A 14615-nucleotide genomic window follows, 5' to 3' on the forward strand; every position below is an offset into this window, starting at 1 on the left:
TCGAGCCATCGACATGTTCACCTTCAGAGGACCTTCTCAGGTTGGAGACAGATTGCTGCTGAAGGCGATAGTGAACAACGCCTTCAGAAACAGGTATCCCAGAACGCTGGCAGAGACGCAGCACTGCAGCTGTGCAGCAGACAGAACCACTGGTTGCATACTGACACGTGTCCTTACTGCAGCATGGAGGTGGGCGTGCGCGCGGAGGCCTACCATGAGGAGGGGCCTAACCGACACATAAACTCCGCCTTCATGACCTTTGAGGTGCTCGATGATGGCGGGAAGCCACGCACATTACCACGGATACGACCTGAACCCCTGGTGAGTTAAACTAACGCTCACAAACGGCTCGTTAGCGTGCTGCATCCATAAAGTGTCTGGATGTGACGCGGCTGTCTGTGATTGGCTAATACTGACTGAAAGACATGAAATCTGCTTCAGAATTTGTGGTATGAAACCGCACTCTGATTGGCTAACAAGGTGTCAGCTATGAACGTTTCACAGCCAGACTCCTGATAACAGCTGATCTTCACCCAAGGTGAGCTCAGAGGCAGCGGTGGGTGACATCAGTGTAGCTGGGTCCGCCTTTTGCACCGCCCGTGGTGCTGATGGATGGATGACTGCGCAGCAGGAAACATGGCCTCTGCGTGCGTTTTCCTTCCTTTGTTTCTGGTGGAAGCGTCACAGCGTCCGTGGCTCACAGGCCTGAGCACGTCCACATGCCCCGTCACTGTGAACGCTGTTATTATGAACTCCATTCAAATGTTGAAATCATGTAAATACAGCATTACTATGATTGTTCCACATTATACACCTGCAGGAAAGCTCGGTCAGGGGAGTGTGTGCTGGTGGGGTTAAAGTGTGGAGCAGTAGATTGACAGGATAATGTTGGTGTCAGCTTCATTCACGCTTCATCTGTGGTGAAGCAGCTTGTGGAGATCGTCCTGTAGGATAAAACACGAGTGTCATAAAGAAGGTGCAGAAACACTCGATTAACCATTAAGCCGTGACGGCTGAGCAGCGATCAGAGCTTCACATCATGTTATCGGTCATAAATCCGTCTGATGGAGCGGCCTCGCTGTAGTCGTGGGTCGTTATCAGCGTGAACAAACACCGAGTAATAACACTCCACTCAGTTTGTGCCACAGATCGGTGTACTGGTCATAAACTGGTGCTGGGAATCTGCCCGCTGTGTTACACACTGGTGCCCTCTGCCTGTGTGTCCGTCTCATTTACAGGAAGGACAAAGGAGGTTTCAGGAGGCAACGGCCAGGAAAAAGATCAGGCTGGACAGGTACATGTCTCCAAACAGCCCCTAATGCACCGTCTCTGCAGCTACATCAGCGTTTGTTGTGCAGCTTTGTGCACAGTGCCATCATCCTGATGCAGCATTCCTCTGTGTTTAGGAAGTACATCATTTCCCGCACGCAGGGGGAGGTGCCTCTGTCTGTTCCCTGGGATCCCACCAACCAGGTGAGGAGAAGCTCCACGCCGTCACCTGTACTGCTCACGTTAGTCCTCGTGGACTCACGGGAGAGAAACTTTCTTTATATACATGTGTGTATTACTGTATTACAAATAAGACAACTTGGCACCTTGTTACTAGCAGCTTGTCACAAACACATCATTAGTTCTCATTTCTGCAGCTGAATCTACCGGACATACGGGACATAAAACAGTATTTTTGCACCAATAAGGTGATTTCCACAGCTGCTCGTCAGCTGATGATGATCCTGTCACAGCCTGTGCTTGAGCTGGACACAGTAAACCTTTAATAGTTTTCTCAGCTGAGTCTCTTCACCCACATCAGCGTCTCAGCTGTGTGTCGGTGCTGCGTCGTCACGACTTGTGGGACGTGATTTCTGTTTCTTTCTTAAAGGATGTTCAGTGATTTGTTCCACTGCAGTTTGTATGATCTGACCGAGCAGACCTCAGCGTGTTCATGTCGTCCCACTTAGCTCCAAACCTGAGCCACAGTCAGACTCCCGCCGTGCCTGCAGACTGATTTAGTCGACTGAACCTCTGACAGGCCGACGTGTCGCACCGCTGTGCTTCACCTTCACTGCAGATGAGAAATAGTGCTGCAGCAGTTTGTCTTCATTTTGCACCCTTAATACTTACACTGTTAGACGGCGCTGATTCATATATAATAAGTAGTATTTGAATGGCGGGAGGCGGCCTGCTAACGCTGAGCTCTGGAGATGAGTTTGTGGTTCCTGTGTTTGTGCTTCCAGGTGTATCTGAGCTTTAACAACGTCTCAGCTCTGAAGATGCTGGCAGCCAGAAGCAGCTGGCGCCTGAGCTGTGAGAAGGACCAGGTATGTGCGTCTCACTAATGAGCTGTTTGTTTGTGTGAGTCTGCCCATCGGCGCTTTATGTTGTGTTCACAGGTTCAGCTTTACACCCTGGAGCAGAAGTCCATGCTGAGTTTCAAGATTGAATGTGAGGTGGACGTTCCTGCTCACAGAGCCTTTGATTTACTCGCCGAGCTGAGCAACAGGCCGAGCTGGGACTCGCATTACAAGTAAGACTCTGGGACTCGTCTGTTTGCCCGTTGCTACGAGTCAAGTTCAGCGGTTTCTGTGCGCGGCCTGTTTCGACTCGCTGCCTCGGTATTGTTCTCCGATTCCAATGATGGACTTTTCTGAGGTTCAGGGTTAAAAATAAGCGACGTGTGGTTTAGGTTCATGCTGCTCACTTTGCACTGAGGCTGACATGTTAAGGTTAAAGTGACATTAGCTGTGAGGGCCTGTCTGTCTCTTTATTCTCACGTTTACATAAAAGGGGAACGGTGGCTCTCCCCCAGCCGAGCCAGCCTGCAGATGAAGCTCATCCTAGCTGCTTAGATTTGCAGCCTTACGCTTTGCATTGATCTCATGACCAGCAGGTGGTGGAAAGAACGTGGTGAGCAGCTCTTGAACCCAAACTCCCCTCGTCTGTGGAGGAGGCGGAGCTTTGTCTCCGATGCCGTCAACACCGTGGGCCTGTGCTGGTGGAGCAGACCACTGTGGGAAATCCCAGTTTTAAAACAATAACTGGATGTTGTGGATCGGTCACTGAGGTATCGCAGTGCTCAGCTTCCCCTGGAAAGTTATTTTTCACAGAGCTGAAAAGGAGGCGTTAACTCACTGTTGAGAAGATCTGGGCCCCCATTCCATCCTGGCTGTGGGACACCGGACCAGATCTTCACCCTCACAGGACGTCTGGAGAGAGGTTTAGAAGTGCTCTGTAGACTCGGACAACCAGGTACCAGGACGGCGTCTGTGGGGTGTATCGCAGCGGTCCATTTAGAAATGGAGTGAAAGCTGTGGCTGCTCCTCAGTAGGAGGACTCGAGGGTGTGTGACCGATCCTGTGTGTGATATTCACGAACAGGATCTCTAAGTGTAGCTGATGTGAGGAGGGCAGCTTCCTTGTTTTTGCAGATGATGCAGTCCTGTTGGCTTCATCACAGTCTGACCCTTAATAAGGACTGGATGGATGGTTCAGAGGCCGTGGTTCTCCGGTGGAACGTCGCGGCAGGAGTCTGCCCCAAGCGAGGGTTTTTAATACGTTGGATTGTAAGGTGGAGCACGAGCTGTTTATGCAGTGATGTGGAGTTTAGATTTACAACTCCATCTAATATGCTATCATTGCATCAGGCCGGGGAGTTTGCATGTTCCCCCCGCGTCCCCCTGCGTCCCCCTGGGTTCCCCCTGCGTCCCCCTGGGTTCCCCCTGCGTCCCCCCTGGGTTCCCCCCTGTCCTCCAGCTTCCTCCACAGTCCAAGACATGCAGTTAGTGGGTTGGGTTAACTGGAAACTCTCGTGTTTAGCCCTGCGACCGACTGGCGACCTGTCCAGTGTGTACCCTGCCTCTAAGACGGCTAGGATAGGCTCCACCCCCTGCGACCCTGAGAAGGATAAGCAGCAGAGATGGGTGGAGATCTGGGTGATGTCATCACCAAGCCCTTTGTTATGTAGTTTTCCCCTTCAGTGTCCCTATGCACGAGCTCCACCCCTCAGCTGGTGAAGCACAGAAGCAGCTGTTTGCCTCTGCGTGGATACCTGTGGAGTGAACTGCAGCTTAGTCTTTAAACAGTGCTGCCAGTCCCCTTTTTAACAGTGTGTATGTGTTTCCTCAAACAGGAAGTGCGAGCTGATTCAGCTGGTCGACAACGATGACTTCATATATCGTGTGGTGACTCCATCGGTGCGTCATGGCGCGATGGGATCTCCCACTGCAGCCAATCAGGCAAAAGGGATTCTCCAGGACTTCATCCTGTTGGCCTCCAAAAGGAAGCCATGTGGCAGCGGGTCAGTAGAGCCAGATCCATCCACCTGTGTCCTGCAGGGTTTCCTGATGCGTTCCCTTTCTGTTTTCCTTCAGAGACCCGTATGTCATCGCCCTGCGCTCCGTGTCCCTGCCCACTCACCCTCCCACTGAAGGCTATAACAGAGGAGAGGTTCTGTGTGCTGGATTCACCATACTGGAGACCAAAGACAACAAGTCCCTGGTGAGAAAAGCAGCAGTCGTACATGTGCTCTTATCACAGCTGGCTGTTATTAGTATGTTGTCTTTCTTTCAGATCAGCTACTTTAACCAGGCGTCTCCGGAGGTCCTTCCCTACATCTCCACAGATATTGCCGGCCTGTCCTCCTCTTTCTACCACACCTTCTGCTCCTGCAGCCAGTACTTGACCAGGAACAGACTGTGACAGTGGCAGCAGCCTGTCCGAGGCTCTCCTCAGCACCAGACGCTACTGTGGGGACAGCCTGCTTGGTTTATGTGGCGGGAAGACTTTATGATCATTTCATGGATTGATACAAAGGTCAGCAGTAACAATCGACGTGTTAAGTGAGTAAAATCAGCCGCTGTGTCAGTGACTGAGCTGCTGTTCATGTTTGTAGGTTAAAGGTACATGACTGTAACAGCTGTACAGGTGTGGGCTTGTACTTAATGCAGGTTCATTTGAACACTATAACTGTTTGCTGCAGTTCAACATGACGTGCTGGTTTAAAACATGAATATTCACTTTTTCCACTGAACTACAATAAAGTGCTGTGTTGTATTTTTCCTTGTTTTAATCGAGTGATGGATGATTTTCTTTGTTGTAAACGTTCAAAAATCAGCATTAAAAGTACCAAGTGAGCCTCTGAGAGCACTGATGCCACCTGTGACACTTTAAAGACACATTTATGGATGCAAATAATGCAGTGCTGCAGTCAGTAAGAGAGGCGGGCTGCATGTGAAATGTTAGCTGCAGCAGGAGAGTGTTTCATACGTGTTCAGCTGCTGCTGAATCACAAACCTCGGACAGGCTCACACAGGCTAAGAGGCTAATTCTGGTTTTGGACTTGGTTCCTTTAATAGAATTTATTATGAATTTTATAATAATCATTGAATCATATATATACAGTATAATGATGTTAACTTCAGCAACCCAAAGCAGCAGCATTTCTATACACACTGAGACTCTGTGGTGACTATAAAAGCACATTTAAACCTGCTCTCAGCCCACACGTGCTCTGATCACTGAGGTAGAATATACAGGCTTCTGCTTGCTCTGCCTGCACGCTGTGCACGGAGCTCCTTCACCACAGTGACAGCTGCACCACCTTTCTTTGTGTCCACCTCAATTATAAAGTCGTATTTGTCCATCATTCCCAGTAAAGCATAAAGCTGCTCCTGCCCCGTGGGCAGCGAGGCTGCATTCAGGTGTAGAGCCACCCTCTGTGACACCGCCGCTGGGATCCGAGGAGGCCATCTGTGCTCAGCCAGGACTACAGTGACGTATGGAAACAGGCGCTCGACTGTGGACACAAAGACCTGGAGCAAAGAGAAGGACGACTATGAAACAGCCTAAAATGACACGTTTCCATCGTCTAACTGGATCGGCACTGGACATTGTTGGAGTGAACTTGAGCTTGGCTGACCAAGCCTGAGCAGCTAAAAAGCCTTCATGACGAACAGAGGATTGCATTTGCTTGGGGACCGTCTGACAAACATGCAGCTTATACAACTGTTCTCTCTGTGGGGGTGTGATAGTTTCCCAGCCAGGGTGGACCCTCGAGGAGGCTCCAACATTTACACCTGCTCGATTCTAGTTGGATGGATTTCCAGCCAGGTGTGTTAAACGTGACATGCGTCTGCTCTGTTCTTTATTAACGTATTGTCTGCAGACACTGCTTCGGGGGGATCAGATGTGCTTACTGCTGTGCTGTCGCTGCTCTGTAAGCCCTCCATGCTGATCCACACAGGCCTGTGGAGCTCGTCGGCCCCGTAGGCTGACTGCAGCAGGTTAAGAGAAGCCTCCAGCAGCTGCTGACTCTGGACCCTCAGGTAAATTCCCCAGGAGGTATCAGCAGCCTGCCCAAGGGTCTGAATAACATCCTGAGAACACACACATGATTGGCCTTAATAAAAATGTAACCTGGCTGGTGGTTGGCTGGTGATCTACAGATATACCTGCAGTGTGAGGAGCTCTGAGCTCCTTCCAGAACCTTCTAGCAGAAGGACTCCAGGTCGACTGCTGTCAGAGGTCACACGAACGACCAGCATCCCGCTGCCCCCACCTGTTAGTGAAACAGAGTATCAGTGTGACTTTAAGGTGGTGCGACAGCAGCATGTGCAGGTTTACAGTTTGACATCATCAGGATGAACAGCTGATCTGTGACATGCTGCATTATCATGAGGTGATGAGGAGACCGCAGCTGTGAAGGGACGGACAGGCTGTGACCACGACTGATACTCAAAGGGCCAAATGTTAGCCGCACCTCTGCAGCAGTCACTTCCCCGTTGTCCAACACGCCGCCTCGGTCCACTGCGGCTTCAAACACTGATTTCTGATCAAGCAGCTGTGCTCTGTATTCTCTGCTCAGCACAGCTGTGAACACTTCTGGCGCTTTCATTTCTACCAAAACAACAGATAGTTTGCGTTTTTCACAATTGTTACTGTAACGGTCAAAATCCCAGGACATCAGCTTTTCTGCCACCAAGAGTCACTAAGAATATCATCCTGATGACCGATGTGAACGAAAGGTTCAGCTGCCACATGACTTCAGTGCATACAGCAAGTTCACTTTAAAAATACCTTGAGAAAAAACTCACGAGGGATCTCTGAATGCTTCGTGGCACAAATGAGGCAGTTTCTTGGTGTTTCTGGCGACAGTGCCCCGCTGTCATTCATGATGTTACCACCAGATGTCGCTAGCATATGTAAAGTACAACTTTGAGAGCGTGCTTTGCCCGGGCGTTTCAGTCTGGCCCGTTAAAATCAGGTTATAAACCCTGAGGTGTAAAACCTGCCTGAAAGCTGACGGAGCAGGGAGGCCCGGCCGGTGACGGGGAGCAAAGGCACAGCTCATGAGGTCTGAGCTGTAACCTGGGTGGAGAAACTCCATCAGATCTCCTCCAGGATAGAACCTCCTCACGCTGTCCTGCTTACCTGTGAACACACACAATGAACCAGGAAGAACTAAACAGAAGCAAACTCTTCATCTCAGAAGAAGCTTAAACAAATGCACACAATGAGCAGAAGGTTCAGTTTCCAATGATTTTTCATGTAGTTTTCTAATAATGTTTTTCTTTAGTCTTCAACAACAGTCAGAACTCACTGAAAACAAATCTGTTGATTTGAATAAATCACACACACACAATTATTATTTTACCCAAACATAGTCTGTGTAAGTCTGCTCCATATGAACGCTCCTCACCTACAGCCTGCTTAAATTCTGACAGCGTGGGTTCATATATGTCATAGTAGACTTGCCACGGGTGGGTGTTGTCACGGACAAACAGCAGGTCGCTGACGCTGGGGTTAACAGAGCCCTGCCACAAAGTCAGGCTGAACCTAGACACAAAACATGACAGTCAGTCTGTGGCGCTCATGGGCAGCGAGCAGCCCCCAGTTACTGGTTTGATTAGCAGATTTCCAGTCATTGCCATAGTAAACGTGGAAGTTATCTGTTACCGTGGTGACTGGTTGAGGAGCCAGCTCAGGTGCTGCCAGCCGCTGCGAACCAGCATGGCGTGGACTGGGAACGTCACCTAAGAGACGAAACGTTGACCAGTCAGCTCTGCCGTTCTCCGACACCTCAGAGCGTTCTCATCCCAGCACGCAACACACCGACGATTTGTCCCAGGCGTGTTGGGATGGGAGCGTGTTGAACTGGGACCACTGAAACCTGGATTCACACTTACCCTTTGAGGTACGTCTTTGATCATGTTGTACATTTCTTCCACCGTGGCTCTGGAGTAGGTTTCGTTTGTGAGCTGGTGAATATAGAGGACCTAAAGAAATAAAGCACATACAGCTGTTATTCAGTCAAAAATATAAACCATGTGTTTACCATCTCCACTGTGGAGGCCAGGCCTCCATCACTCTCCATGATGGGATGGCATGTTGCTGCAGGATGCTGTGGTAGCCATGCTGGGTCAGTGTGCCTTCAGTTTAAAGAAATCTCCACCAGTGTCACCAGTAAAGCCCCCCACACCAGCAAACCATCAACCCCATGCTTCACAGTGGGAACCGTGCATGTAGAGACCATCGTTCACAAAGTGGAACCAAAGTTCTCCAATTTGGACTCATCTTGTGTTTCTTGGCCCAAACAAATCTCTGCTTGTTGCTTTTCCTTAGTCGTGGTTTCTCAGCAGCTATTTGACCATAAAGGCCTGATTTGTACAGTCTCTACTCTACTCAGATGTGTCTCTACTCTGTGTGACATCTATCTGGGCTCTAATCTGAGCTGCTGTTAACTTGTGATTTCTGAGGCTGGTGACTCGGATGATTGTATCCTCAGCAGCAGAGGGACTCCTGGTCTTCCTTTCCTGGGGCGTCCTCATGTCAGACAGTTTCATCGTAGTCTTGATGGTTTTTCTGACTGCACTTGGGGACACATTCAAAGTTTCCGACTGACTGACCTTCAGCTCTTACAGTAATGATGGGCTGTTGTTTCTCTTTACTTAGCTCATTGGTTGTTGCCATAATATGAATTTCAACAGTTGTCAAATAGGTTGGTACACAGCTAACAGCCCTGACTTCTGCACAACACGACTGATGGTCCCAACACCACCAATGAACCCTGACAGGCTCACCTGTGAGGTGAAACCATCTCAGGTGACGACATCATGAAGCTGAGAGAAGGCCGCAGCTCTGTCAACAAAACAAAGGGCGGCTACTCACAGGACTCTAAATGTATTTTAGAGTTATCATTGTTTTCTTTGCTACATAATTCCATATATCTTGCTTTGATGTCTTCAGTATCTACAGTGTAGAAAGTAGTAGAAATAAAGAGAACCATGAAATGAGAAGGTGTCCAAACTCTTGATGGGTGATGCATGTCAACATTAATTCAACTGTCTTTAATTTTAGGGATCACAGGAACATAAAAGCTGTTTTGTCTACTTTAGCTCAAAGGATCTTTTTGAAGCTCAAAGTTCTTCTTCCAGCTTTGAATTCTCTCATAAATGTCAGTTCAGGATTCCTTGAGTCTCTTCCTGTTTCTGACAGGAACATTCCCAGAACCTCGTCACATGCCTGGTATAATGGTTCAATGGGGTTCTTACTGCGAGCGTGCCATACCTTCCACCCAGGAGACAAAGTCACATCTGGAAACTTGTCCTGAATGAGTTCCAAAAACCTGAAAAAAGAGGGAGACATAAACATGGACTGATTCTTACGTAGCACTTTCCTGCTCTCCCAAGTCTCCACACCACACTCACCCAGTCACTTTCTTCTAAGCTTTTTAGTGCTTCCTAACTACATTCGTGCTGAGATCGGAGAGCGACCTGGGGCTAGTATCATGCCCAGGGACACTTGGCATGCAGACTGGAGGATCCAGGGATCGAACCACCAACCTCCCGATCAGTCTTTAGATGTTAGACATTTTCCCTTCCTAATTCTGAACTCTGTCCAAGGGTCTGTGTCCGGTCTAGCTGGATTTCATACCTGCTTCCATTGACTGGAGCTACAAAGCTTGGGACGTTGGGGCCTCTGAGGATGTCTGCATTCAGCCACACAGGTCTGTTTATTCCCTTGTTGCTTTCCTTTTGTTTAAGCAGGTCCAGTGACAAACCCACTGATTCCAGAGCCTTAAAGTCCAACTTGATGCCTGCAAACGAACACGCCTTTAAAAACTGTGATCAGATGGACTTTCTGTGGAAACAGTTCTGATCTGTACCTTTTCCAGAAGCCAGTACAGCATCTAACCATTCGTCGAGAGTGTTGTCACTATATATGTCGGGAGGGTGTGCCATGATCGGCACTGGCTTTTCATCAGGGGTCCCATAACCCATGAGAGTGACGTCAGCTTCCAAGATCATGGTGTCACCTGGAAAGATGACAGGAGGCGGTGCTTGTTTTGTCTGTACCTGACTGTAGGTTCAGGCACCGACACCATCAAATAATGCAGTGTTGTCTGTGTGAGTGTTTTTACCCATGAGCGCTTTGTACATGTCCTCCTTGCTGTTGGCTCGGTGAAACCACGTAGCCAAAAGGCCGTCCGCTTCACTGATGTTCCCCGTCTGCACCAAGTACTCCAGCATGTCTCCACCAGAGAACGAGGCAGAAGACGGAGCTGAGGAACACGATTGGACAGCAAGACAGTGACGGAGTCATAGGTACGTAGTCCCTGTCACAGCAGAACTGGGAGCTTTCAGCTAAAACAGCCGACGGTGTGTTTGGGGAGGCTGCTCTTTGTTGGGAGAGCAGCTTGTTTAAAGTTCATTCATTTCTTCAGCTTAAAGATTCTGTCAGCTGAAGCGAGACAGATGGGATTTGGCTTTTAAAGAAGGTTGCAGATACTCATGAAGGCAAGGCAAGTTTATTTGTATAGCACAATTCAACAACAAGGTGATTCAAAGTGCTTTACAGAGACATTAGAAACAAGAACAAATAAAAAGCATGATTTAAAATTGATTAAAACAAGCAAATAAACTAACTAACTAATTAACAAACAAACAAACAAACAAACAAACAAACAAACAAACAAACAAACAAACAAACAAAACAGTATATAAAATCAAAACAGATAAAATCAGTAGTTAAATGTAAGTTTTGAAATTTAAGCTTAAAGTGTGGATTTGGTGCTTTATTCAAATGCAGCTGAGAACAGGTGAGTCTTCAACCTGGATTTAAATAAACTGAGTGTTTCAGCTGATCTGAGGCTTTCTGGGAGTTTGTTCCAGATATAAGGAGCATAAAAGCTGAATGCAGCTTCTCCGTGTCTGGTTCTGACTCTGAATGCTTTTTTCTTAGTGTCTTTTTTAAAGAAGCTACTGTCACATATTACTCAAAGAGACCAAGGTCTAACAGCACAAAACACATCGTGTAACATTATCTTTGTTACACATTTCATGTCAGTTGATTCAAAAGTCACACAGTTCAAAGCAGCCGTGTACTTTTTGTCCACATGACTATGGTCCTGTCATAAGACCAGAAGCCAAATGATGAGCACTCATGCATCATGGCATTGCAATGAGCTGCAGTATGATATCAAATGAACTTTGATCACTGTAATCACTGATTTTAGCAGCAGCAATATAAAGTTGTGATGCTGACACAGCGAGTATTTAAGTGTTACGTTTGGAGAAGGCACACTGCTGGAGGCTGCAGCACCCTGTGAAACCCTGCAACACTGTGGGCTGTTTCACCTGTGCAAAGACATCTTACTGTCGCTGTACACTCAGGTGAACTCTACATGCAGTAGGTATGTATGTCACAACACTGCCAGTCGTGCACTTTGAGCTTCCATTCGACTTTCAGAACCACGGCTAAGCCTACAGTCTGTGTTTGGCCTTATTAGACAGACACGGTGAAGAGGAAGGAGGGGGACACACGCAGCAAAGGGCCGCAGGTCGGACTCAAACCGTGCTGCACGTGGTCGCCTGCTCATCCAACTAAAGCAGCGCCCTGGTCTTTACAGTGAAACGTGGTGATGATTAGGTTAGGTAAAAGCAGTAATGTCACAGTTTACTGATGGTGTACATGACAGCAGTTAAAAAATCCTGAACTGAAACATTTGGAAGAACTATGGTGCAAACAGAAAACAAGAAACAAAGCTTTGGCACGTCTGCTCAGATTTGACTGTTGTTCAGATCCATCCATCCATCCGTCCATTTGCTTCCACTTATCCTTTTCAGGGTCGCGGGGGGCGCTGGAGCCTATCCCACCTGTCATAGGGCGAGAGGCGGGGTACACCCTGGACAGGTCGCCAGTCTGTCGCAGGGCCAACACACAGGGACAGACAACCATTCACACTCACATTCACTCGCACATTCAAACCTAGTGGCAATTTGGATTATCCAATTAACCTATCCCCACAAGCTGCATGTCTTTGGACGGTGGGAGGAAGCCGGAGTACCCGGAGAGAACCCACGCAAACACGGGGAGAACATGCAAACTCTGCACAGAAAGACCCCGGCCTGATGCTGGAATTGAACTCAGGACCTTCTTGCTGTGCGGCAACCACCGTGCCACCGTGCTGCTCAGATCCAATGCAGAGAAAATGCTTTGAAGGCCACAGGTGCTGCAACCAGCTCCAGCTGGACTCTGATATTATTGCAGTTGTATATAATACAGTATATAAGTACAAAGTACTGTGAAATGTACCTCTGGTGATGAGTAATAAATACATTTACTCAGGTATGTTTCATCATCTGGATCATAAACAAAGTTGCATCATTGTTTTATCATATAAATCGTACATATTGTAAAAATGTACCTGGCGTCTTAGTGAGCAGCACAACAGGTACAACGATGACAGTCAGCAGCACGATGAGCACAACAGCCACAGACGACATTATCAGCAGTCGTTTGGGCAGCACGCCACGCTTCTTTGGGCCTCGCTCCACTCGCTGGTCGTCAGCCTCGGGCTCCATCCTGTGGGGATACACGATTAATGCTCGTCGGTCTATTCTGTGTTAGAAGCAGCATTTCAGCATGTTGTAGAGGTTTACCTGACCTCACACATGCATGTCTCACAAGTGTACATGCTGCTTCATCCATTTTATTAAAGAGCAACTGATTTGTCTCCAACCTGTTTTGCTTTCCTTCTGATCCTCCAGCAGTTCGTTCATCTCTCCTTTTGTCCTCTCCTGCCATTCTCACACGTCTCCTGTCTAGGTTCAAATGTCTAAGAAGTCGGAGACCTCAGGGAGCGCTCGCTCTTCTTTTATACGATCCTTTATCTCAGGTGCAGAGAACAGTTTTCCTTCTGATAAGGCGCACACACTCTTCAGTGTCCACTTGCTGCCTGACGAGCTGTGAAGCTCTTCTGTTATGTAATCTTCACTGTTCTGGGATTACAACACACCTTGTAACAAATCTCCCTCTACATATTTTGTCCGTGTTTGGAAGAATTGTGCATTACTCCACAGTGCCACACGGAAACATGGGAGGGATTATGGCATGAACATTTTCACATTTCTACAAACATGTTACTTCCCACAGGTTCGTGTGTCAGCCATCTGTCTCATAGTTACAGCACTGGTTCCCAAACTTTTTCTGCTGCGCCCCCTTTGTTTTACAAGAAAAATGTTTGCAAATACAAGTAATCTGCAATAAATTACAGGCAGTAAGAAAATAAACTACTAACTCTTTTACGCTGCGTCCGCACCTACACGGGTGTTTCTGAACACGCAGCTGTTTCGTCCACGTAAACGGCGTTTTCACAGAAAACTGGGATTTTTTAAAACCCTTTGTGTTTACGTGTGGACGAGGAATACAGAGTTTGTCACGCAACGTCAAAGGTATGCGCCTTTTTTCACGTCACGCTGTGGCCACGTTATTGTTTACATGAGATGAATGGCAGAATGATAGAGACGAAATACTGTTAATCTGACTGTCTGCAGGTTTACACGCAGTTACTGTCCCTCTGTTTACAAAGGCAGAGACGTCACGGTGTCATTATTTTACTGTAGTTGGTTTCTCCTGTGTAATAATGTTCAACATTGCATCAATACATTTTTTTTTGTTACTGGGAGTTGGCACCCTGTTAGTGAGGTTGCTTAAGCTAAGTACTCTTTAAAATGCCAGAATAGGGAGGATGGAGCAGGTTTAAGTTTATTAGATTGATCAGTGTTGCTGAACTATGAAATATTTTTTGCATACAGGTCTAACAGAATAGCTTTAGTGTTGTTGGTTATTTAAACTTGAGTATGAACTTATACAAAATGCAGCAAGATATTAAAAAACTGTTTTATTGATTAAAAACACTATATCGGATTCATATCAGTATCGGCAGATATCCAAATTTATGATATCGGTATCGGACATAAAAAGTGGTATCGTGCCATCTCTAGTCACTATTGGCGACTCCAATAGGGTTACCTGTCAACTGTGGTGTATGTATGTATGTATGCATGTATGTATGTATGGTGAAAGTCCCTCTTTTTGCTCCTCCCCTCACCTGTGGATGGACGGTGCTGTTACCGTGGTGACAGCTTGGATGTGTTTCAGTCCTGCCTGGTTATCACTGCAGGAATCTTTCACATTTATTACAGGTAATAACTCTGATTTTTCTGTGTGTTATGAACTAAATGTATCCTGATACACACAGAGATGGATGAGCAGAGGTCACATGATGAAGAACAAACATGGAGTCTTTGATTGATTTAGATATTTATTGATGAATGCAAA

General features: G+C 47.4%; 1 protein-coding gene and 1 pseudogene across 2 annotated transcripts in view; one reads left to right on the forward strand and one right to left on the reverse strand.

The window, feature by feature from the left end:
• Positions 1 to 5048, forward strand: part of LOC146554351 (acyl-coenzyme A thioesterase 11-like) — a 7748-nt gene extending 2700 nt beyond the window's left edge. Inside the window, exons 4-12 of one of the 2 annotated variants that reach the window (XM_085253189.1) lie at positions 1 to 93; positions 183 to 321; positions 1239 to 1294; positions 1407 to 1473; positions 2235 to 2318; positions 2391 to 2524; positions 4126 to 4293; positions 4367 to 4493; positions 4566 to 5048. The exon at positions 1 to 93 is cut by the window's left edge and continues 27 nt beyond it. In XM_085253189.1, the coding sequence (XP_085109315.1) occupies positions 1 to 93; positions 183 to 321; positions 1239 to 1294; positions 1407 to 1473; positions 2235 to 2318; positions 2391 to 2524; positions 4126 to 4293; positions 4367 to 4493; positions 4566 to 4694 (997 nt within the window). In that variant the 3' untranslated portion in view covers positions 4695 to 5048. The remainder of the gene's footprint in view (positions 94 to 182; positions 322 to 1238; positions 1295 to 1406; positions 1474 to 2234; positions 2319 to 2390; positions 2525 to 4125; positions 4294 to 4366; positions 4494 to 4565) is intronic. The other variant, XM_085253190.1, reaches the window with a different exon arrangement.
• A 272-nt stretch (positions 5049 to 5320) lies between these two features.
• Positions 5321 to 13656, reverse strand: LOC146554352 (protein FAM151A-like; annotated as a pseudogene).
• Between the last annotated feature and the right edge of the window lie 959 nt (positions 13657 to 14615).

The sequence above is a fragment of the Mchenga conophoros genome, linkage group LG18 (genome assembly GCF_057382185.1).
Source record: "Mchenga conophoros isolate Kocher_MC1m ecotype Shallow Benthic linkage group LG18, M_conophoros_male_GT1.1, whole genome shotgun sequence".
Lineage (NCBI taxonomy): Eukaryota > Metazoa > Chordata > Actinopteri > Cichliformes > Cichlidae > Mchenga > Mchenga conophoros.